We start from the raw sequence: 25,828 nt of genomic DNA, 5'->3' as shown, positions 1-25,828 counted from the left end.
TTTCATATTCAAATACAGCAGTGTTTTTTTTAATTTATTTTTTATTGAAATATAGTGACTCAGCAGGTAAAGAATCCACTTGCAGTGCAGGAGACATAGGAGATGTGGATTCCATCCCTGGGTTGGGAAGATCCCCTGGAGGAGGCAATGGCAACCCACTCCAGCATTCTTGCCTGGAAAATCCTGTGGACAAAGGAGTCTGGCGGGTTACAGTTCAAAGGGACACAAAGGGTCAGACACGACTGAGCGACTAAGCACAGGACGTATTTGAATTACACTATTGTGTTAATTACTGCTCTACAGCAAAATGACTCAGTTAGTATATATACATTCTTTTTCAAGTTCTTTCCAGTTAGTTTATCATAGGATTTGAATACAGCTCTCCGTGCTATATAGAAGGACCTTGTTGTTTATCCTTTCTTTATACACCAGTTTGCATCTCATACTGCAGTGTTAACTATATCTCTCAATTTGTACATTACATCCCTAGTGCTTATTTATCTTATAACTGGAAGTCTGTATCTTTCAACCACCTTCATCCAACTCTGCCTCCTTCTCACCCCAGGTAACTGGAAATCTGATCACTTTTTCTATGAGTTTGTTTTTGAAGTATAATTGACCTAAAACACTGTTAGTTCCTAGTACACAACAAGATAATTTGATATTTCTGTGCATTTCAAAATGATTGCGCTGGTGAGTCTAGTTATTATCTGTCATTGTACAAAGATATTGTATAATCATTAGCTATATCCCCACACTGTATGTTTCATACCTGTGACTCATTTCTTTTGTAAGCGAAAATTTGTACCTCAATCTCTCACCTTTTTCTTTCCTCCCTCCACCCCCACCCCCAGATAATAATTTTAATGAATAGTTCTTATTAATTTTTCCTAGTTGGAACAGCATGCCTTTTCATACTTTATTTCTCAAACATATTCACAATTGTTTGGTGAAAACAAGGGATTTTGTTTTAAAAATTATAATCGTATTCAATTTTAATAAAGGCCTATTCCGTTTCCACTGCTTGTGTTTAATGCTGTGAGCTTTTCAGACAGTGATGTCTATCATTTCACCAATCTAAGGTGGTATTTGTGCTGTTTAGCAGTGTTACATCATGGAAAGGTTTTTCTTTTTGGTAGTATACTTTTGCAGTAATAATTTAGCCACAGTACATGCAGTGATTTGGGGAAAAACAAGTTTTAAGCCCTTGTGATCATAAATTGAAGTCCGTTTAAAAAGAAAAAAAATTATACCCCCTTCTCCCACAGTCACTACCTTGTTAAATGTAGTAGTTTCCTTGAGCTGTTGTACGAAAGGACCACAAATGGGGTTGCTTAACAGAAATTTATTCTGTCATGGTTCAGGTGCCTGTAGGGCCCACTCCAGTATTCTTGCCTGGTGGGCTATGGTCCAGGGGATCACAAAGAACCAGACATAACTGCGTGACTGAGCAGGCACTCACGCAGGACCATGTTCCCTGCCAGGGCTCTGGGAGAGAATCCTTCCTTGCCTCTTCCAGCTTCTGATGGCTCTAAGCATTCATTACCTGGTGGCTTCATAACTCTAATCCTTGCCTGTTTTCACATAGCCTTCTTTGTGTTTCTGTGTGTTCTTTTCTGTCTCTTATTATCCTTATTAATATTGCTGTTGTTATACTTAATACCACCCTAATCCAGTGTCCTCTCATTTTCATCCTTATCTCAAGTATGTGTACAAAGACCCTATTTCCAAACAAGGTCACATCCTGAGGTTCTGATAGGTAGGAACTGGTGGGGAGAAGACACTGTTTAACCCATTACATTACAGATGATTTAACCAGGGTAGCAAGAATAACTTGGTTAAATGGTAATAACCAAGAAGCTATCATTGATCATTATTAATTTTGCATATTCATCTTTTATATAATTTGTCCTATTGTATTATAGTTATTTGTTATATTTACTCACTTACCTCTTGCATTAAATCATAAGAAAGCAAAGATTGTCTTTTTTTCTCGACATAATGCACTTAACAAAATGCTCGTTTATGTTAATGTTAATATCCATTTCTGTATATGTCACAGCAAAAAATCTTGTAGGTTAGGATAGAATCTTAAAGTTAATTTAGCCCCTACCTTCAGTCTGCACCTCTATGGGTCACAAGCTAATATACAAGCCAGCTAGATAAGGCTATAGACGTCGCTGCAGCCATGTTCTCTTTAGTGACCAATTCATTGTTCTTTCTACGTTGTCGAGTTGTCTCTGTATTAAAATGTTTAAATGTGAGTATCCTTAGAATGCTGTTAAAAGCATGCAGTCACTCCAACCCCGGGTACTAACCTATATTCAGAAGCCTTAACTCTTCAATGTGTAGAGTCTCTCTCTGTGTATGCAATTTAAAAAGTTCAGTCTAACCCACAAGAATACTTTCAGGAATATCTTTGCAACTCATCCATTGCTGAAAGACCACTCAAGATAGGAAAAGATAAAGGATGACTCCAATACTCTCGGGGGAGGGTCAGGTGGTTGAGCTGGTCAAGGCTGAGTCAGGTGGTTTGACTTTGATCTTGAAGTTGCTGCTACTTAGTTGGACAAATCACCTTATCTCTGAACCGTTCTTCCCCATCAGATGAGCTACTAGGTTCCTTCTAGTTCTGTTCTAAGAGTGAGTATCACTGTTTATCATTCCGCGTGCAGGCTTCTTTTCATTCCTACTAGCTTCTGGCTAGGGACCACTTCCATTTCTCAGTGGTCATAGCAACTAGTATTACTACAGTGACTTCCTTATGGTAGAGAGCTTGTTAACCAGGCCTTGCTAGTGATACTAGATGAGGAGCAAAACCCAACTATGCTGAGCCCAGTGTTGAAAGCCAGAAGATTCAGAGCATCCACAGTCTGTAGCCACGGCTGCAGCAAGCACCCTAGGACACAGACAGATAGATAGATTGGTTCTGAGTCAGTTTCCTGTATCCTGTAGAGTCAAGAGGAAGACCTGCACACAGCAACAGGCTTGTGAACAATGGTCACTTCCTGTGACCAGGAGACTGGAGAGAGTCGCTGAGGACCGGGGGACACTCCTGGTTCAGTGGGTACTTTCAGGCAGGAGTACTCCTGGGGCCTCATCTGCAGACTGTTCCTCTTCAGATCTGCAATAAAACTTCAAAACAATCTGTCACTTTTTAATTTGTGTTAAAGAGTGTACAGTAAAGTAAGCCTTGAACTTGCCAGAGTGAATTTTAGCTTTCTAGTGGAGGATGAGATACTTAATGATATGCTAATGACTGCAACAGAGTTAGAAGTTCGCATACTCTGATGCCAACTTGTGTGTGAATCTTTATTTCCTCATCTGAAAGATGGCAGTGCCATAGAAGTGTAACACCCTCCACATTTTTTATCCTAACACAAAAGCATATTAATAGTGTGTGTGTATATTAGTCACTTCAGTCATGTCTGACTCTTTGCGACCCCAAGAGCTGTAGGCCCCTAGGCTCTTCTGCCCATGGGGTTCCCCAGACAAGAATACTAGAGTGGGTTACCATTTCATTCTTCAGGGGATCTTTCCAACCCAGGGATCGAACCCAGGTTGCCTGCATTGCAGGCAGATTCTTTACTGTCTGGGCCATCAGGGAAGCCAATATTAATAGTACTAGTATTTATAGTAGTAGTAATAATAACAGTAGTCAAGGCTTCCACGGTACTTTACAATTTGTCTGGCTCTGTCTTTGAGCACTTTACACACATCCACCCATTTATGTAGACTCAGTACAGTTTCCTATTGCACCGTGTAGTGCCAGATCTGTACTAGTATATGAGTTGTTCCACATGAGAAAGAATGTGACTAGCAAAAGAATAATGATGACAGAGCATAGTCGTGATAATTAATAGCAAACAGTGAAACCGAATCGAGGGGTTTCTTTTTTGTGCTGTCGATCACGTGAGGCGCTCCATCTGCTGCAATGGAAAATGCTGAGAGATAAAGGCAAACTAAACCCGGCCCTCGCGCTGCCCGGCACTGGACCACACGAACAGCCACTGCCCACCTTCCTGCTCCCCTCACTTTCCCAGATGATCCTGGCCGATTCCACGGTGTGAAACTCCCCGTGAAAGATAGGGAGGTGTCAGCAGCTCAGCCCAGAAAGCTGGGGATTGGGCAGTGGCTTCCTGTAATCCCCGGCGCTGGCTGGCTGCCCCGTTCTTGGCAGTGAGGGCTGGGCGGTGGGCTGGAGACAGCTGTGTGAGCCCTGCTGCCTGCACGGCCCGGAGCCCTGGCCCCTCATGGAACTGCCGCACCATGTTCTGCCTGAAAGGTGAGGGGGCTTTGGGCCCACCAGGGTGGTGAAATAGAAGAATGTTCATTCAGCATCAGAACCGAGGGCTGGTTCTCTTAAAATCAAAGTTGGAGAGAGTTTTGTTGAGTATGAAAGTGAAAAAGTCATTGTTCTTTTCTGGTTGCAAACAGGAAGAAAGACCTCCTGCTGGGGAGATGGAATTTTTCTTTTAGACAGGATATTTCTCTGTTTGGATGCGTTTGGGATGTGTTTTGTCATAGACTAAGTAATTAAAAGTTTAGAATGAAAGGAAACTTCATCATCTAAGTGGGCATGGTTTACAGTTGGGGTATGAGTCCTGTTAGAGAAGTTTTCATGTGATGAGTTGCTCGTAGAAAGGGTTAGAGAGAATAAGGGGGGAGCAATCCTATTACTTGCAGTTTTAATGTATGAATTTAGGAATGAAATTAATTTTACCATAGAATAGAAATTCTTTTCCTAGTTATGTGTGTATGGACTATAGCACTTTGGGAGGTATTGGAAGATGGTGACTATATAGAATGTATGTACTGATTCCCCCATGAGTTGGAGAGTGCTTTTCTCTCTTTAAACAATTATTTTTTCATCAACTCTTTCTTTCAACTCTGTCAATGTAATTATAATTTAAGCATTTGAGAATGTGTTTTTCAATGAGATTGTTGGAATGGGGGAGTTCAAGTGAATTTCCTTGGAACTGGAGTCGACTATTTTGTTCACATCTTTCAGTGTATGTCAGCCTGTTGATGTGAAATTCTTGACAGTTTTTCAATTTGAGGAAGTAAAGTGAGCCTGGCTTGCTTTGCTGATTGCTTTTCTGTCCTCCCTGTGTCCTCACTGTGTTTCTGAAGTACAGACCAATGTTCTTTAGTCTCAGCCTTTACAGTTTTAACCCTAACCTGACACCTTAAAAACCACCCAAGTCTTTAATATTAAATTCTGAGTTTGAGTTATTTGTATATATGGTTGGTACAAATTTGATCAAATTGACAAGATAAAAACAGGAAAGAGCTTCACATCTTTTCCTCCCTAAGAATTCAACTAATTCTTATTTTAGTGTATTTAGTTGAAATGGATTTCTAAGGCAACCCATCAGCTGAAGTGAATTTGAGTATTTCTGAAAAAATATTCTTAGGTGAAATGAGTCATGGGCCCTCCTGATGCTGTTTCTCAAAAAATTGTTTGCTCCCAAAAAACTGTGACTAAGAAGAGCCAAAGTTCAGTATCATTGGATGAGGATGCCTGCGAGCCTAGTGTCGTTTCCCCAGCTGAAATCATTATGATCTAATGATAGCTTCCGGTTTAGAGTTTTTAATTGAATGCAGGTGTGCAGTTGTTGCAGGGCATGCCTTCTGTTGCTTCAGTGTATTTGCCCCACCCATTCCCATCACAGCAATTTCATTTTATTAAGGAATCTTACCAGTTTCATGGACTCTTAGTTTCCGAGGTAACTTGGGAGATTTGAGAAAGTCAAAAGAGTGGCATATGATAGCAACTGAGTGCTTTTATGCTGGAGTGTGTGTTCTAATCAGGAGCCCACAATCCCTTTTAAAATCTACTTTCCCATCTCCCAGCAACCAGGACAGCCGTTGACATTTGCTCTCTTCCTGTGATTTTTGTAGCCTCTTGACTTACAATGATGATTTTTAGGTTGCCCTCTAGGTCCTATGTGTATGGGCAACCCACGATAAAGTCATGGTGAGATTAAGCACAGGAATATCAAGGGTTGATTGGGATGCTTTGTGTCCTTCCTGCATTTGTGTTTGCCTCTGTTGGAGGCTTTTGCAGAGGATTTCACTAATTGGCTTATTTCTGTGGCTCACTGAGGTCCTAGGAGCTCTTTAAGTCTGTGGTTATGATTTGTGTGGATATTAAAGGAAGCATGATTGCCCTTCTTTTGGGTTAAATCATGTCTTGTGTATTTCTTTAAATTGTTAAAGAAAACACATCAAACAGCCTCCCACATGCATGCAGTTTCCTTTTCCCCATTCAGGCTACTTTTTTTTTCTTGAAGTCATGTCTACTCAGTTTTTGGTCGATTTGGTGCTAGAAAAATTGCCTTCTTGGAAGAGAGATGTCATCTTTATCATTGCTGTTGACTATAATAGCTCATGTAGTTATAATCTCTACTCTACGGTTGCCATCGAGATAGCTCAGATACTTTCACTCCACCCTGGTTTTTTCCCCATGAGCAACATCTGAGCTCCCAGTCTCTGGGAACATGTTCTCTCAAGTTCTGCCCAGTCCCTGTCGGTAACAAAGCCATGGTGTGTTGTTCTTCACTGTGTAATCAGGGGTCTTGGAAGTGAGTTTCCAGCTTATTAAATAATATGATTAACAGGAAACTACCTTGCATATATTGTATACCATTCGTGGATTACTTTATTCAGAAAAATTAGAATAAAATACTTTTTTACTTCTAAAATTGCATGGACTACAATTAAGTTTTCCTGAGACAATTCAGAAAATGCAAATTTCTTAATTACAATGTGCCAGCTTCATCTTTATAAATATTAATTATCTGTTCAGTGCATCTCTAACTGTGAAGACTAGGTTTTTTGCTCTTAATTTCCAATCCATCACGGATATTTTGTAAAACATAGAATCACATGCTGTGGGCTATCACCACAATGTCAAAACAGCTGTAAGAAAGTTCTTAAACATTTATTTCATTTCCTGTTATAATCTTATTGTGTACTGGTAACAAGGCGTTGGCTCTATTTAGTAGACAAATCTGTAGTAGTTTCCTAGAGAAACTGTGACAAATTACCACTGAGTGAGTGGCTTGAAACAGAAATGTCTGCTCTCACAGTTCTAGAAGCCAGAGTCTGACAGCAAGGTGTTGGCACAGTCATTGTCTCTCCACAGTCTCGGGAGTGGACTCTTTCCTGGCTTCTTCCAGTTTCTGGTGGCTTCAGGAATTTCATGACTTGTGGCAGCACCTCTGCCTCTCTCTTCGCGTGGCCTTCTTCCCTAGGAGTCTGTCTGTGACTCTGTCACTTGGTTTTCTTATTAGGACATCTGTCATTGGATTTAGAGTTCACCCTCCTCTGGTGTATGACCTCATCTTAGCTGATCACATCTGTAAAAACTCTGTTTCCAAATAAGGTCACGTTCTCAGGTTCCCAGTGGACATGGATTGGGGGGCACTAGACACCCCATTAGGATGCCTAGTTGCTTGGATTGAGGGTAGCATCATAGGAGATGTATTTAATGGAGAGCTGTCAGGATGACCATCCAGTATAGCTATTTTGATGATATATTTGAAATGTGTAGCATTGTAAGTTTGACCAGTTTGTATGGATAGAAGAGTTGAACATGTGCCCACTACAATCAGTCGTGCAAAAGAAAGCATTGCCTTTTTGTTTCCTATAAATTACCCAGTTTCCTTCATATACTCTGATCGTGCTGAGAAGGGGGAAAAACAATAAAACAAAATCGAACTGTACTTCACTGCAGTCACCCCACTGTGAGCCCAAAATTTAAACAGTTGCATTAGCTAGCTCAGGCTGTGGGGTGACTCGTCTCTCAGAACTCTCCTGATCTCTTCTCTCCAAAATGGATTCTGTTGTTCAGTTTCTCCCTTGTTAATATAACAAAAGTGATGCCTGCTAAATTGTGTACTTTTGAATCATGAACTTGCTTCTTACATAATTTTTGAAATGTTGGAGAAGGTACTTCTGTATAGCTGAGTTTAAAAATATAAGGTATTATTTTGAAAATGTCCTTGTTCTGAATGTGGAAATGATAAATATTTACATCCTTTTGTACTCTAAAAATAATTTCAGTACGCTTTGTGAGCATCATGGATCTTAAGCTTCTGAATTTAGTATTGGATTTTACCTGGTCAGGATTCTCTCCAGGGATTTCAACCTGGCATCGGTGTTGGTCTAGATTCTTTCTCATACTCTCCCCTTATGTGATGTCCAAGATCTAGAAATTGAGTTTCATGGATTAGAAAAGTGGTGCATTCTGTCGATGGGGTGTATCCCAGCTGCCTGCATACTTAGCGTGGTAGGGTCCCGTCTATATCCTTTTCTGCTTCACAAGCTACAGATTTAGGAAAGCCTTTAGATTGTCTAATAATAGCAGAGTTATGTTGGAGATTACAGCAATGAACTATGTCAGGCATGTGTGTCTGTTCCCGAGAGGGCAGTTCATCCTAGAAACCCTGTTCTGTCCTTCCTCCTCGTGCACCCTGGAGCAGATCACAGGCCTCTTCCCAGTTGTCTCGTGCATGTTGTACATGTGAAAGGATTCCTCAGATTCTTTTCTTGGCAGCATTTGGAAAATAATGTCTGGAATCAGAAACAGATTTGTTATTTCTGTGCTGAAACAAGTGCATTTTTTTTCAAGTTAGCAAGCAACCATTTGCTCTGGACTGTTCCCCTACCCGCTTCTTCCCACCTTTTATAAATCCAGTAATAAACTGTCAAGTAAGCATTGAGCAGAGTTGACGCTATTTTACTATTTGATTCTGAGTATCATTTTAAAAGGCTTGAACAATCAAAATGTGAAGTGACCTTGGTAATCTTGTATCTGGGTGAATCTGGACATTTCATTATCATACTTTTATATTTTGAATTTTACTTAAATTTAAATTAGCCATGGCCTTTAGAGCCGTAGTCCTGTAAGACTTTCTTCCCTCCTTTCATTTAAAAATTGCATATAATTGCTAGCCAGTAACCTACAGCTACCAGGGGGAATTCACATTTGCTCAATCTGCAATTTAAAGTAGCACTTTTAATAAACACACTGATGATATCATGCATTTTTCAAACTGGCAGGCAAAGCCCTTGAAATTTAATAAACCAAACAAAGCTAGCCTTTTATTTCCTTTGTCTTTCCCTTGAAAACTTGATCATGCTTTCCAGTTCTCTTTCTTCCTTCCACTACTAATCAAAATCTTGCTTTTAAATATATTGCAGCAGAAGCCAGATCACTGTGCTGAAGAGATGTTATAATAGAAACTAGGAGATGCTATCCTTAAGGTATGAAAGAGCGGTTAACAGAGCTTTGCTGCCAGAAGCGTGCAGGGCTGGGGGTCTGCTTGTCTGTGGAGCATGCTCTGTGCAAGGACAGTGCCCTGTGATTCGGTGGAACTGAATCAAATGACCAATTACCAAAAGCATTGGCAAAGGTTCCCATGAGTTTCTTTTTCCATTTGAGGATCTCCTGTCCCATTTTTACCTATTCTTGTTTCCTTTATTTGCTGATTTCCATATCTCTTTTTTCTAGTTACTCCATTTCCTCCTTTCCTCCTCCTCTGATTGCATGTTGATGGGGGTTGTATTATCCCTACGCCAGATTGAACTCCCTCTAGTTAAGAAGGTGTGATCAGTAATCTGCACATGCGTTAGTAAAGGTGATAGTTAATAGATGAAGGCAGACAGACCAGTCTGATAAAGGCAATTTACCGCTCAGGACGTCATGTCACCACCATCAGCCAGGCACAAAGGTATGCAGGGATATGTATTTTTCTATTTTAAACATGAGGAGAAAATCCTGCTGAAACAACCTAAGGGCTTTAAAAGCAATTAATAGCTTTTGCATGATTGAACATATTGGTGATGCAGGGTATGAAGATGGATATTCTTAAATTTGAAAAATGTCCCTTGGTTTATAAAATCATACATAGCTGTTGGATTTGAGAGAAAGAGGTCTTCATTTGACAGGCAGTAGTATAATGATGAACTATTGGGTATCATATTAGCAATGCCCATCGTCCATTTGCTGATTATGTCATGTTTATCAGGTTTTGTTAACTTGGACTTTAGAATCTGTGTTGTTGTTACTGCCAAAATGTGGTTGAACGAGGATTTAATTTGAGGGGGATGGGTTACTTGCATGATAAGAGAAATGTAAGTGCTCATTGCCACTTCTTCATTGGAATGTCTTCTTATAACAAAAAGATATAAATAGCATAAACTGAGCTTTAGGAACCAGGAGTTGAAATATAGTCTTAAACAAATTTATATTTAAGTGGAATATGGTTTTCAAAGGTCAGGTTATATATTACATGTTCGCTCTTGAGAAATTTGGCAAGACTGCATTTGGAAACAAAAGGGGAAAATTCCCTCCTCTGATGACCATAAGAGGACATCTATGCTATTTCTGGTCTTATTTCACTGAGTGAGACTGTGCAAGCTTCGGAAACTTTGAGAATGAAAGTTGTGCCACATGCCTCCACTCTTCTGAGTCACTGGTGAGCGGTGGAGGAGGGAGGGAAAGGTACGCTGCCACTTGCCCAGGGAGGGTTCTTAGGAGAAGGAGGCACAGGGCATCCAGGAGAAGGCAGGAGTACAGGAGATGTCACAGTTGGTTAGAAGACTGGCTGGGGAAACCAAGTCATAGTGACTTTTCTGTTTTCAAACAGAAAAGTTTCCTCAGCCAGTCTACCACAGAAGATGCCATGAGGTGGCATGGCAGAGAGAGCCAGGTGTAGGGGGACCCCTAGTCCAGGCGGCCCTGCATCTCACCTTCTTTGGCTGTCTCAAATTTGTTGGAGTTTTTCTTCACCCCTTTCCTCTTTTTTAAGAGGATAAAAGAAATTCTGCTGCTAAGTCACTTCAGTCTTGTCTGACTCTGTGCGACCCCAGAGATGGCAGCGCACCAGGCTCCCCTGTCCCTGGGATTCTCCAGGCAAGAACCCTGGAGTGAGTTGCCATTTCCTTCTCCAACGCATGAAAGTGAAAAGTGAAAGTGAAGTTGCTCAGTCGGGTCCAACTCTTCGCGACCCCATGGACTGCAGCCCACCAGGCTCCTCCGCCCGTGGGATTTTCCAGGCAAAAGTACTGGAGTAGGTTGCCAATTCTATTCCTTACAAAAGTGTTGCTGAAACAGACTACCTAGTTTTATGTAAAAAATGCATACTATCCCACAGTGGCTAATTTATATATAGAGAGATTCACCCCAAATTTGTTGACACCCTGAAACACCTCTTGAGGTTCATCACATCTGACCAAAATGTTTTGATAGAGTTTGGGGTGTGCGTATTCATCAGATGTTGAGGGCACTTACCGTGTGCCTGGTTTCCCTTACCCCAGGAAAGCCTCCCTTCTCCCATGCCCCCAGACTTTTTTCCCAGGCCTGGGTCTTCTCAGCACCCAAGCCCTTTCCAGCTGCTTTCCTGTCCTCTCAAAAGGCACTTCTGCTTGTACCTGCTTTGAAGACGGCAGGGGGAGTTCTTCTTTCCCCAAGTTCACTTTGAGTACAAAGCAAGGCCAGAGACTTTTTTTGTTGTTTTTTTTTTCTGCTAATGACCACCCAGATAATAAAACATCAACAGATTAGTGATGAAGATGCAAGAAATCCCAACTGTGTTCATTAATAATATAAGCCTGAATAAAAATCTCTTAACTGTGAGAGTAGCATGCGTGACTGCTCAGCCGCTCAATCGGGTCCAGCTCTTTGCAACCCCATGGATGGCAGCTCGCCAGGCTCCTCTGTTCATGGGATTCTCCAGGTAAGAATACTGGAGCAAATTGCCGTTTCCTCCTCCTGTGGATCTTACTGACCCCAGGGACTGAACCCATGTCTTTTATGTCTCCTGCACTGGCAGATGGATTCTTTACCACTGAGCCGCATGAGAGCAGTATCTGCTTGACAAAAGACTGAGGAGTAAATAATAACTTACATAAGATGCTAGACATTTTATCACAAGTATGTAGTAACATTAGTTAGCTGTGGCCTTGGTAAGTGCTTCATAAAGTTACTGATTAGAGCTTCCTTGGGTTTTCTGAAAGTAAAGACTAATTTGTATTCATACCATAATTTAGGAATACGGTGTAACTATATAGTGAGAAAGGCAGATATATTTCTGGTTTTTTCATTGCAACATATTTACACCAACTTTTGTAAAGTTTTCTGGCATCACAGTTGTATAAATACACCCAGGTGAATACAAAGATTCATAAGTCACATATATTGGCAAATGAACCTTATAGCAACACAAATATTTTGAAAGCCAGGGAAGCCAAGGAGAATATCCTGACACAGTTCTAACTGCTCCAGCGGAAGTATTTGCTGCCACAACATTTGAGACAAAAACCATTCCTTTTTGGAAATGTTTTCTGGCAGAACATACACTTGATAAAAATCCTAAACAAGATTTGGACTACTCATGTGGCGCCTTTTATAAAATTGCGTGTATTAAAAAAAAATAGAAAAATCCCTCCATATCTGAATGAGAGGAACGGCTAGATGAGTGGTTTTATCCTTCATCCGTAGACGTGTCCTTGTTTCAGGCTGACTGCCGAGGAATTGGTAACTGGCTCTCCTTACTCGAGTATTTCTCCTTTCTCTCAGCTCCTTCTTCCATTGGTAATTGATCCATTTTTCCCTCTCAGAGAGCACGTTAGTGAGTGTAAGAGTTGGTCCAGCTGAATTATCAGTAAATTACAATGGAAGTTTAAAAAAAGCAGACTCAAAAGATGACATTGTATGTCCCTCCTTCCAAAACTGCAGGGTCCATAAATTCCAAAAAGACTGAATGCAGATGAGTAAATTTTTGATGGCTTAAAGCATGATTTAAAGCATTGGTTAACATGAGATAAAACATTGGTTTGATATTTGCCATCAACTTTTAGGTTTAAAATTATAAGACTGTGACAGAGATATCTTGTTTTCAGTCACCCATTGAGAACATCTAAATTTAAAGTCCTATACATTTTCTGCTTCCCACAGAAAGTTCATATTGGTGTGGCAGATATTATGAATCTTATTTATATCCTTTTTGGCTTATGGTAACAAATTTGGCTGAAATTGAGTTTGTTTTAGCTGCTCCTTGCCCCTCACTCACCTTCATGAAACTGGTGAATAGATTCATTGTGGGACTGTTATCTGCAAAAGATAAAGTGTCTGTGAACTCACGGGAAAACAGGAACCCCTAAAATATGTGAGATTCCTTTGGCACACGACATACCAAAGGGTTCTCCTTGACTCCTTCTTTGGACAGTGTTCGACTGGATTTCCTTTAAATTTCGCTTTGCTTCATTTCCACATTGGAAAGTGATCTGCCTGCTCTGTGCATGAAGACAAGCTTTCTTTGTCTCCTGCTTGATATTGAGCTCTAGCAACTCTTGTGCGAGGCCTGCAATCAGGTCACAGGCTTCCCACATCAGTTCTAAGACAGTTTTCTAATCAGTGTCAAGAACTTTTTGCTGCTTTCCAATAGGGGAATCCAGTATTAGTGATATACTGATAATTCCCACATTTCTCTCTGCAACCAAGACTGCTCCCCTAAATTTCAAATATGAATATCCAGCTGTCTCCTCCACATTTCCAGCTGGTGTCCAATGGGCTTCATGAACTCCTGGTGCCCCCTCCATCCCTTTGCCCTCATATCTATTCTGCTGCAGCCTTCTTCATTCCCATAAGGGACAAATCCTTTTTTTTTTCACCAGTTGAATAAGCTATAAACCTTGAAGTCATGTATAACTCTTGTTTTTCTCTTACCTCCATCCCCGCCCTGGTTCAATGTGTCAGAAAATCCTGTTGATTCAGTGTATCTTTTCTGGGATCTGACTCCCTCTAGCCCCGTTCACTGCCACCTGCTTGCCTGGGTCTCACCTGGGCAGCTATCACAGCTTCCCTCAGCAGCCTATTTTCAACCCAGTAGCCAAAGCGAGCCTCTGTGAGTTCATGCTGCTCCTTTGCTCAAAACACCATTTTACTCAGAGTAAAAGCTGAAGCCTTGGCAATTTCTCTTTATTTTGGGAACATCAGTCACAGGCCAAAATCAGACCATGGAGGAGAAAGGTGGTTTTCTAAGCTACAGAACGGGTAGCTGGTCAGAGCCTTTATTTTGGCAGAAAAGGAAGAGGTTTCTGTGCTGAAACTGCAGCCCCAGGTTAGCCGTGCTCTTGTCTGGTGCTCCTGGAAGGTGTAGTCCACTGAGAGGCCTTCATCCTTTCTGCAGTCGGAGTAAAGACCATTCCAGTCTCTGTCATTTTATCATCACATGTAGGCATGGGTGTATTCAGTGCAGCTACAGGTGTACCTTTAATTAGTTTTTATAAAACAAGTTTGATAGAGTTTCTATTGGAATTTTGGAAAATTGATTCCCATGGCTTTTTTTTTTTTTTTTTTTCTTTTTAAATAGGGATTCAGTTAGAACTAAATAGTAGGGAACCTGTCCATATTCAGTTAGGAAGCTAACTGAAATGTTTAAAAAGCAGCTGAGTTTTATTCTTGTGCATATATTTGTTTTGCTGAGCTTTGGTTTGTTATAAAGAATATCAGAAAGTGCTCTCATGATAAGTGCTTGATATTTTACTCTTTCATAGAACCCCTGTTTGTTTTTTTTTTTTTTTTCTTTCATGGCATTATTAAAATGGAGGGCAGGCTTTGACCCCACTCATTGGGTGGAATTTCTTTGGGACGTACATTACGTTGCGTGTGTGGTAGTGATAGGTGCTGTGGCTTCCCTATTAAATTCTAAGCTCCTTGAGGGCTTATCCCATTATCTTAACCAAGAAGGAATCCTAGTTGATATTTGTAATTAAGAGGGCTTCACTAGTGGCTCAGAGGTAAAGAATCCGCTTGCAGGAGACATGGGTTTGATCCCTGGGTCAGGAAGATCCCCTGGAGAAGGAAATGGCAACCCACTCTAGTTTTCTAGTTTTCTTGCCTGGAAAAATCCCATGGGCAGAGGAGCCTGGCAGGCTACAGCCCATAGGGCTGCAAAAGAGTCAGGCAGGACTTAACAACTAGACAACAACAACAGTTTGTAATTAAGGGGATGAAATGTAGTGTTTAGTCTAGTTCAGGTAAAAAGGACTTTAGCCATCACTCCCCATGAAAATAAAAGGACTCTTTTGAGGATACCTTAAAAATAGAAAAGTGGATTTTTCTACTTCCAATGGGACTGAAAATATGAAGGCAATAAGCAAAGCAAGAAAGATTTTTAACTTTCGAAGTTTTATCTTCTATAGCAACTGGATAGGAAAACCCAGTGTGACAGTTTCAGTCAGTAATGACTTAAAAGAGGGGGAAGGAGGCTGATCATGGAAGAGGAGAAAGGTTAATGTGCTTCTAGAAATTCAAAACATTCAAGACAAATGAGTCTAGACTTTCTGGTGACAGGGCGGGAGATATGCTTCCCAGGTACCCTCTTGGTCTTTGAAGTGGCAGGTCACCCTCAGGAAAACGGCCAGTCCCCTGCCGGCTCCTCTCAAGTACTCTTCTGAAGTGGTTACTCTTTTCTTAGAGGACTGAGGTTTTACTCACCACGGAGAAACAGCCTTCAAGCACTTTCTTCCCTCTTGAGTTTTCAGTTGGAAAAAAGAAAACCAAAGAACTAAAACACTCCAATGCATAGTTCCAAGAATGAGCAATTGACTGTAGACTAAAGGGAAAAAAGTGATAAAATTATCTTTAGAAATATGAGATCATTTTCTCATAGCAAGTCATCGTATAACTATGGGACCTTTTTTATATCTGTTTAAATATTTCTACTGAAATTTATCTTATTTGACCTTCCTATTCCTTATTCTAAAATTTTCAGATCCACTGGATTACTTTCTAGGGTTCTCCTGTGTGCTTTTCATTCTATTTCCATTACAACACTGTTCCCCATTTTCTATGTAAACATGCTTACAATTTGGTCACTGTGTTTTTCTGTCCATCTTAGGTGTAACGAGAACAAGTGGGTTATTTATTCAGGACCTTCTATCAGAGAGTACCTCAAGGTGTTATTAATATCTGTTGATTGAATGAGTGCCTGACTGCATTGAGGACTTTATTTCCTCCTCTTTACCTCTGTGAACTATTATGATTATTAAAAATTACAGGAACTTTGACTTGAAGGTTGTGTTTTCAGCTCAATAAAACGAAAGTGATGGACCTGTCATTTTAATGACCAGTTGAGATCTTAATAAAATTCACATTCAGGATGGTGAACCTGAAATTTGCACATTGTGATTAACCACGAGTAAAGTTCTTGCATGTGAAGCAGAAATACTTTTAACCTAAGAATCAGAGTTTTTCTCATCTGAGTCTATCGCTTATTGACTCAGAGGAAGTCACTTAACCACAGAACCATTTTCTTCATCTGAAAATAGAAATGACTCCCCTGGCTACTTGACGGGGCACTCTTTATGGGAATCAAATGAGATAAAGTACCTGGGATGTTGGTGCAGAAAGCGGCGGTCCTCTTTGCTACTCCCTCTTTCATTCTCCTACATTTCCTGTCAGTCCCACCTTCTTAGTATGTTCTGGATCCCATCTCTGCTCTTTATTCCCTGGACTATCACTGCCTGAGAGTGATGACTATTAGCATTTCATGCTTTTAGTTTACTGGGCTCCTAACTTTCTGATTCTTGGCTAATTGCTCTCTAATCCCTTACTCCAAACCCTATTCAGGACGTGAATAACAGACTTCACTTATCCTTTTTTTTTTTCTCTAAAACTCTTCAGTTTCCCCCACCCAGCCCTCTACCAGTACAGTGCCTTTAGGATAAAGTTTGACTTTGGAGGAGCCCTTTATTAAAGAACACCTCCCTGTTTTCCTCTTCAGCGTCAATTCTCATGAGCCTTTTCCCCCATCCACATTCACAACTTTTGCTCATCTTTCTTTGTCGGGACCCTCTGCTTAGAAGGACTGTCTGTTTCTCCTGTCCCTTCTACCTAACACTGAGTTTGGACTGACCGGACTTATTTCATATGCTGCCTCCTCCAAAGCCAGTTTTTAACGCCTGCTCTGTGCTGCCTGTCACACTGTCATGAACTGTCTTGCTGTAGGCAATAGGAACCTAAAAGTCAGGGCATGTGTATTAGTCATTGTTCTTGATGCCAAAAATCATGTAAAATCTGGTTGAATTCATTCATTAATGTTTGAAAATCTTTAAAATAGGAGGGAAAATTCTGGTGTATTATCTGGCTTAGTATTAAAAGCAAAATAGAAAACATTATCCTGCCCTTGTATATATAAAGTTATAAACTGTTCATATCTGGGGTACTAAGGCTCGTTCCAACTGTTCTCTTTAAGTAATTTCTAAGGAGGTGAAATGCACTAAGAATTGCACAGGTAAACTTTTTTGTCTGGGAAGAAGTAACTGTGCAAAAAAAAGTCCTAAAATAATTTGGATTTTACCTGGGAAAACGATGATTGAGATGCAGAACGACAGTTTTCTGTAGGAGTAAGTGACATGGATGTTGTCAACCAAGATCGAGTGTTCAGGACTAGGGATTTATTACCTGGATGATGGTGCAAGCTAAAAATATTAACCCATTCAAGAAAAGTACAGATAAACAATTTAATGATGGAGCCATAATTGTTTATCAAGGTAAAATGGTATGTTTGAGTCTTCTAGAATTGAGGAACCCAGATTATGGAACACTGCTCCTCTCCTCTCCTGTGATAGGCAGACTTTGGGCCCCTGGATGTTCATCACCGGGTGCCTGTCAGCATCTTATGTGCATGTGTGCTAAGTTGCTTCAGTTGTGTCCAACTCTTTGTGGCCCTATGGACCGTAGCCTGCCAGGCTCCTCTGTCCATGGGATCCTCCAGGCAAGAATATTGGAGTGGGTTGCCATGCCCTCCTCCAGGGGATTTTCCCAACCCAGGCATCGGACTTGCATCTCTTATGTCTCCTGCATTGGCAGGCAGGTTCTTACATTGCTTGGTAAAAAGGGACTTTGCAGATATAATCAAAGTTACTACTCAGTGACCTTAAGAAACGCAGATTAGCTTGGATTATCTAGGTGGGCTTCATGTAATCACATGAGCCTTTAAGAGCAAAGCTGCTGGCAACGGGGAAGTGGGAGAGGTTGTAAGGATTCAGTGTGCTGTCACTGGCTTGACTGGGGAACCTTGAGAAGGAATTGAATTTAGGGATATCAGTCCTGGGTGTTCATTGGAAGGACTGATGTTGAAGCTGAAACTCGAATATTTTGGCCACCTGATGCCAAGAGCTGACACATTGGAAAAGACCCTGATGCTGGGAAAGATTGAGGGCAGGAGGAGAAGGGGACGACAGAGGATGAGATGGTTGGATGGCATCACCGACTTAATGGACATGGGTTTGGGTGAACTCCGGGAGTTGGTGATGGACAGGGAGGCCTGGCGTGCTGTGGTTCATGGGGTCACAAAGAGTTGGACACGACTGAGCAGCTGAACTGAACTGAACAGCCTGAATGAGCTCAGGAGCAGTTCTTCCTCTACAGCCTCCGAGTAAGAGCCCACACCAGCTGACACCCTGATTCAGGCCTTGTGTGACCCTAAGCAGAGAACCCAGCTGAGCCCACTGGACTTCAGACCTGTACAACCGAAAGCTAAATAAGTGGGTATTGTTTTAACATGCCAAATTCATGGCATTTTGTTACAACAGCATAGAAAATGACTGCACCGACAAAACAAAGCAAAAGATGGGGCTGGCATATGGGAGCCTCTTAGTTTAGGAATCTATTTGTTAGGAAGACTTGATTTCCAGTGTCCCTTCATGTTGAGTGGACTATATTTGACAAACCCTAAAATTAAATGCTCTTTCTGACAGCCATGAGGGGGTCTTTATTTCTGACTGATCTGAGATCATTCCCTGACCTCTGGAACATCAGAGTTGACCTGAAGCATGCCCCTGAGTGAGTGTTAGACTTCAAGGGCTCCAGTGGGAAAATCAACCTGGGGAATCTTACATTATTATATGCTGACTTTGGGCAGGAAAGGTTAACAATAATAAATCAGAGGAATGGAGATTGTTTTGGGTAGTACAGTATCAAAGGCTCCAGTCTCAATTTTTCCAAGTGATGTATAAAGTAGGACATTTAAGATGTTTGCTTCCTTTTAGCACAGTTTCTCTAATATTGTCTTTATGAGAGTCATCCTCTTTGTCAAAGGCCCCTCAAACCCACACTTGAAACACACTAAAAATCATTTGTTAATGAAAACAGGATTTGATTTTGACATCACTTCAGAAATACTGTACTCTCATATTGCAGTTCTAAAAGCTCTTCATTTTATCTGTGATGCACAGGACAGGCAAAGACTGAAGTCTGGACCATGCTTTGTCAGTGTGGTAAATGTTCGTATTAAACACTAAAATAGTTTACTTGGTATCAAAATAGGGAACAGTTGTGTCTGTAAAGGATGATGATAGCAGAGTCAGAAATAAACAGAGCTGATAACCTGCTTGCTTGCTTACCTTGGTAGAAATTAAATGACATCTGTTTCCATCTTTCTACAGCACAAATGTTTTCCTCTCAGAATATGAAATAACAACCTTATAGATAATTCTTTGAATTATTAATTAGTTAAAGAATGAAAATTAAAAAGAACGGGTTGCTGGCTTAATAGACCAACAACACTAACAAAGTTTTAAAACATGAGTTTTTCTAATTTTCTTGCTTTGGTTATTGTATATGCATAGTGAATTTGAGATGATTTTGGAAATGAATTTCATTTGACCTTCTGCACATTCATTTCATCACTCAGATATTGTCTACATTTTCTTGCTTTTCTTCATTTTGTCTCTGCACATTTTTTCAAAAGAAATATTTACTTAGTATGAGAGCAAACTTCCTGCCCAGTGGTGTTTGAAGACTTGCTTGGCTACCAAACTGTCACTGGTCCCTTTCCTTTCTTTCTTGGCCCTCACATTTGGCGTACTTGTTAACCCAGATCTGCTCACTTTTTTTCTTCTAAATATGTTTCATACCTTCCTTTTGAATGCAAACCTTTTTTTCTTTTTTCCCCTCTCCACTCTACCACTCTTTTTTGCTTCTTTATTACTCCAATTTCTATTAGGAATATGTTTTAAAAACTATTATCAGAAACAAAATCTTAATATTTTAGGCTTTTTATATTACTGTCTGATGTTATATTTACTTAGAAAGCCTTATAATTATGTCAACTTGCTTTCTCAGATCCTCTCATCTGAGTCTTTTCTATACAATTTACTAGTTTCTTGTAAATTACAAAGTATGAACTAGAATATGGCCCAAGAACCTCAGAGGAGGAATGTTGTTGTTCAGTCACTCAGTCATGTCCAACTCTTTGCAACCCCATGGACTGCAGTCCACGAGGCCTCCCTGTCCCTATCTCCTGGAGTTTGCTCAGATTCATGTCCAAGAAGTCAGTGATGCCATCCAACCATCTCATCTTCTGTCGTCCCCTTCTCCTCCTGCCTTCAGTCTTTCCCAGCCTCAGGGTTTTTTCCAATGAGTCAGCTCTTCCCATCAGGTGGCTGAAGTATTGGAGCTTCCAGTGAATATTCAGGGTTGATTTTCTTTAGGGTTAACTGGTTTGATCTCCTTGCAGTCCAAGGGACTCTGAAAGTCTTCTCTAGCACTGCAGTTCAAAAGAATCAGTTCTTTGGCACTCAGCCTTCTTTATGGTCTAACTCTCTCATCTGCACATGACTACTGGAAAAGCCAGAATACGGAGGGATAAATTGGGAGAGAAGTCTGGCATCTAGTTCACAGGCTCTTTTGTGGAGCTGTCAGATCACTGATGACTTCAGTTCTGCCAGGAGACTGTATGGCAGGGGGTGAGTCATTCACCTTCCCTATGGCTCGGCTCTTTCACCTCTAATACACAGATGGTAATTCTCTAACTCAGGAGATTGTTCATGCACTTTAAGTGGGATAATGCATGTGAAGCTTGCTTGGAACCTGCTAGACCCGGTAACTGTTAACTACTCTTTTTCTTTCTGTCCTATATGTGTGTTCAATGTGGCATAGCCTCTGCTAATCTAGCCACTATTTGTTACACAGCAACGTCAGAGAGGCTCCTTTCATTTTGTGTTTTCTGTTTCCTAAGTGGATTGGTAGGGATCATGGTACTCACCCACTTGTTTGTACGGTTCATATGCAAATGTTCTCCGCAAGTGCCTAAACACTGGTAATCCTACTGCACTCTGACTTGCCAGTAATGGGAGCTATAAATTCAGCTGCTATTCACGAATGAAAATGAGGGGATTTGTTTTCATAGTGTGACAAGCCTTATAAGCCTTATTACTCTTGTCAGTTCAGATTTCAGAAAGAACAGAAACTTGTTTTATTTCCTTGCACTTTTGCCTTTTCTGCTCCACAGTCCCAGGCTGCTGATTGTGAGCACCATTGGGACCGTCATCTAAATGGTTTTGGTGTTTTGTTGTGGGTTTTTGTTTTTGTTTTAATTTTTTATTTTATATGGGACTATAGCCAGTTAACACTGTTGGGATAGTGACTTGGCCATATATACACATGCATCCATTCTCTGTGGGGTTTTTTTCCTCCACACATAACTTTAGTTTCTAAAATATGTAACTATGGAAAAATCCTTATCTGTACAAAATCCAGTGCAGCCTCACAGCACTGATCTTGACCTCATATGTCAATAGGATTAAAAGGAGGAGCCCGAAGAGAGACAACATTGATTTGCGTGCTGCTTATACAGCTGGCTCAATTTGCTCTCTTGTTTAAACACTGCAAAGCCAAGACAAAGAAGCTAACGTTATACATTACAGGGTGTATTACCTTTTTAAGGCATATGTTTGAGTGTAAGGAAGCAGGGCAGATGCTGGAGTGTTTTCAAAAAAGGATCAAGATTGACAAAGTTTTGTGACTGTTATCAAGATAGACTTTATTCTACTTAATACCCTATGTCAGATTATTTAAAATTCATTGGTATTGCAGCTAAAAGATAGAAGAAAATGAGGATATTTAAATATATAAGTAGACTCTTGAGAGTAGTAACTCAGAGGAAGTATTAAGTTTCAGAACTGATGAATTGTAGCCAAAACTGCATGCAGAGGAAAATTAGTAAACTTACATGTTTTTATTTTTAAACAAAATAAATGAATAAGAAGCTCTTGACTCCAGGAAAAGTATGAGGATACATAGTTATTGAAATGGCTTATAATAAAAATTGGAGAAAAATGGCAAACGCCCTGGAATTTGTTCATCATTATTATTTTCGATGTCTCTAATGCTCTTCTTTTCATTATGGTTTATCATAGGATGTTGAATACACTTCCCTGTGTCTCGGTGCTACATAGTAGGACCTTGTTGTGTATCCATTCTGTGTAGAGTAGTTTATCTCCGCTAACCCCACCCTCCCAGTTTTTCCCTCCCTGTCCCTGCTCCACCTTGGCAACTGCAAGTCTGTTCTCTGCATCTGTGAGTCTGTTTCTGGTTTGTAGATAGGTTCATTTTTGTCAGATTTTAGATTCCACATATAAGTGGTATCATATGGTATTTACTTCACTTAATCTGATAGTCTCTAGTTGCATCCATGTTGCTGCAAATGGCATTTTTCCTTCTTTTTTATGACTGAGTAGTATTCCATTGCATATACGAACCAGGTCTTCTTTATCCATTCACCTGTTGATGGACATTTAGGTTGTTTCTGTTTCGACTTTTGTGAGTGGCACTGCTATGAACACAGAGGTGCATGTATCTTTTTGAATTATAGTTTTGTCTGTATATGCCCAAGAGTAGGATTGCTGGATCATATGGTAATTCTGTTTTTAGTTATTCTGAGGAACCTCCACACTGTCCATAGTGGCTGCACCAACTTACATTCCCACCAGTAATGTAGGAAGGTTCTCTTTTCTCCACACCTTCTCCAGCATTTATTATTTGTAGACTTTTTAATGATGGCCATTCTGACCAGTGTGAGGTGACCCCTCATTGTAGTTTTGATTTGCCTTTCTCTAATAATAAGTGCTGTTGAGCATCTTTTCATGTGCCTGCTAGCCATCTGTATGTCTTTGGAGAAATGTCTATTAAGGTCTTCTGCCTATTTTTTGATTGGGTTGTTTGGTTTTTTTGGTTGTTATTGAGTTGTTTGAGCTGTTTATATATTTTGGAGATTAAGCCCTTGTCTATCACATCATTTTCAAATATTTTCTCCCATTCTGTAGGTTGTCTTTTCATTTTTTTTCATAGTTTCCTTGAAAAAGGAAAAGCTTGTAAGTTTGTAAGTGCAAAAGCTTGTAAGTTTGACTAGATCCCATTTGCTTATTTTTGTTTTTATTTCTATTGCCTTGGGAGACTGACCTAAGAAAACACTGGTATGATTTACGTCAGAGAGTGTTTTGCCTCTGCTCTCTTGTAGGAGTTTTACCGGGTCTTGTCTTATGTTTGCTTTTAAGCCATTTTGAGTTTATTTTTGTGCATGGCGTGAGGGTGTGTTCTAACTTCATTGATTTACATGCAGTTGTCCAACTTTCCCAGTTGATCTGGGTGCTGTTACATGGGCATCCACTTTGTGACAATTCAGTAAGCTGCTCACTTACCGTTTGTGCACTTTTCTGTACCAGATAAAAAGTACATTTAAAATTCATGCTTAATTTTAGCTTTCAGTTCTTAGGCTTTGTGTGCATTTCTGTGGGACTTGGTTCTCTGCTTCCTTAAGTGCTTTTTCCTGCCATAAGCATCTCTAGAGGGCCTATAGAATGGTATTAGAACTCATGCCTGGTTCTAGAACCTGGTTCTAATCCTTGGGCCACCACTGGACATGCTAAGGGCCTTTGGAAAGTACTTTGCTCCTTACTGTGTCTCCATCTCCTCAACAGCAACTCAGACACTTCAGGGCTCTGATTAGCATTGGTGAGTTAAATAAGACCATGTATGGGAATACTCAGCTCAGAATAAGCAGTGCTAACTTCTAGCTATTGTTTTTATTTAGTCTCCCTAAAGGCTATTCTATGCTTTATAATACACAATAATCTTACCGTTTGGCACCAGGCTAGACCTACAAGATGGAGAAGGCAACGGCAACCCACTCCAGTACTCTTGCCTGGAAAATCCCATGGACGGGGGAGCCTGGTAGGCTGCAGTCCATGGGGTCGCAAAGTCGGACACGACTGAGCGACTTCACTTTCACTTTTCACTTTCATGCACTGGAGAAGGAAGTGGCAACCCACTCCAGTGTTCTTGCCTGGAGAATCCCAGGGACGGGGGAGCTTGGTGGGCTGCCGTCTCTGGGGTCGCACAGAGTTGGACACAACTGAAGCGACTTAGCAGCAGCAGCAGCAGTAGACCTACAAGATAGACATGGATTTGGGCTTCCTGTTAACATTCTCAGGTTTCATCCTCTCCATTATTCTTCTATTCCAGGACTTCCTATTCATGATGGTTTCATGTCAAGAATTCCCAATCAAGGAAATCGAGAATTCCCATCTCAGGGCACTGTCTTCCATTCTTGGAGCTGTTGAGCTCTTTTGCTCCAGCTATTTTACCTTAAAAAGTTCTCTTTAATCCATTGCCTTCCCCTTCCCTCACGGATAGTTTCTTCTTCTTATATACAAAAATTGCTGGGTGAGCTGCAAGACACTGTGGACAGACTTCTTTAATTGATTTTGCTGGATACTTTTTGCTCAAATGAATGATTCTTCTCAAGAATGTTAGGAACCTGGTCCAGCCATTGTTTGGTGAGAAGATGGTGGTTGCAGACATTATGCAGAGAGATCATGAAAGGGTGTGGCGAGGGGATGGAGACCTTTTCTTTTTTCCATTAATGAAATTTATCAATTCAGAAAACAATTCCCTGCCTTTATGCCTAAAGATTATTGTCATTCATTAACCCCGATTGTTGAATCTTGTTTTGCAATGTGAATCTGAAAAGGATTTTTCAGTGACCTGTGGACACAGAAACAAACCAGAGAGCTTAATGAGAAATAAACCAGAACTTTTCTGAAAAAGGATGTTATAATGATGTAGTTCAGATTTTGAAACTTTCTTGACCTCACATATCCCTCCATGCTCACTGCCCACCCATTTTTCTACTTATCTTCAGTGCAAAACATATTAATAGACAAATCAGTAAAGCCAGTGGTCTGCCTCTGCGTCCAGTCTCCTCACTTTCCCACCGCTTCATAGATTTGCATGCATCTGCGTTCCTGGTCTTCTGCTGTGCTGGGCGTCCTCCACAGGGGCACTCACAGCTTCTCCACGGCAAATGCAGCACCCACATTTCTGTCTCTGCCTCACTTAGGAGCGCAGTCTGTGGAGTTGGCTATTATTTATCCACCCCCACCTGCCCCTTGAAACAGTTCCTTCCCTTAGATTTTAAAAACCTACTTCACTGACCACTTCTTGACTCTTTCTTCCTCTTTCTAACCAAGAGCGTCAGGGCTCAATTCTCTTTCCTCTTCTCTACCCACCTCCTTTGCCCAAATATGCTCATTCAGTGCTTTTAAAGTACCTTTTGTATGCTCATTTCCAAGGTTTTTTTTTTTTTTTAATTTATTTTATTCAAGTATGGTTGATTTACAGTGTAGTGTTACTTTCTGCTATGCAGCAGAATGATCCAGTTATATATATGTACATTCTTTTTTGTATTCTTTTCCATTATGGCTTATCACAGGATATTGAATAAAGTCCCCTGTGCTCTACAGTAGGACCTTGTTGTTTTCCAAGTTTTCTTTAATCTCCTACCCTGGGCTCTCCTCTAGCTTCAGACTTGGATGCAATAGCCCATGTGAGATTTCCTTCTGCACTTGAGGGTTTCCATGAAGCACGTTTTGACTCCCTTCTCCTTCAACCATTCCCCCTCCAGAGTTCCTTGTCTCAACAAATGGCATCACTAGCATCCCCCCAGGCAAATTCTGCAAAAGAAAAACA

The 25,828-nt window shown here is 40.7% G+C and overlaps 1 protein-coding gene across 3 annotated transcripts in view; it reads left to right on the top strand.

Moving 5' to 3' along the window:
- NHSL1 (NHS like 1) overlaps nucleotides 1–25,828 on the top strand; it is a 144,029-nt gene that overhangs the window by 25,824 nt on the left and 92,377 nt on the right. Inside the window, exon 1 of one of the 3 annotated variants that reach the window (XM_040238770.1) lies at nucleotides 4,194–4,285. The exons of the other annotated variants lie outside the window; for them this stretch is intronic. Coding sequence (XP_040094704.1) covers nucleotides 4,270–4,285 — 16 coding nt within the window. The 5' untranslated portion in view covers nucleotides 4,194–4,269. Of the gene's footprint in view, nucleotides 1–4,193; nucleotides 4,286–25,828 lie in introns of those variants that run through there. 3 annotated transcript variants of the gene reach the window in all.

This window comes from Oryx dammah, unplaced genomic scaffold (assembly GCF_014754425.2).
Source record: "Oryx dammah isolate SB20612 unplaced genomic scaffold, SCBI_Odam_1.1 HiC_scaffold_4, whole genome shotgun sequence".
Lineage (NCBI taxonomy): Eukaryota > Metazoa > Chordata > Mammalia > Artiodactyla > Bovidae > Oryx > Oryx dammah.
Note: the sequence above shows the minus strand (reverse complement) of the source record. Positions and strands in the feature narration are given on the sequence as shown.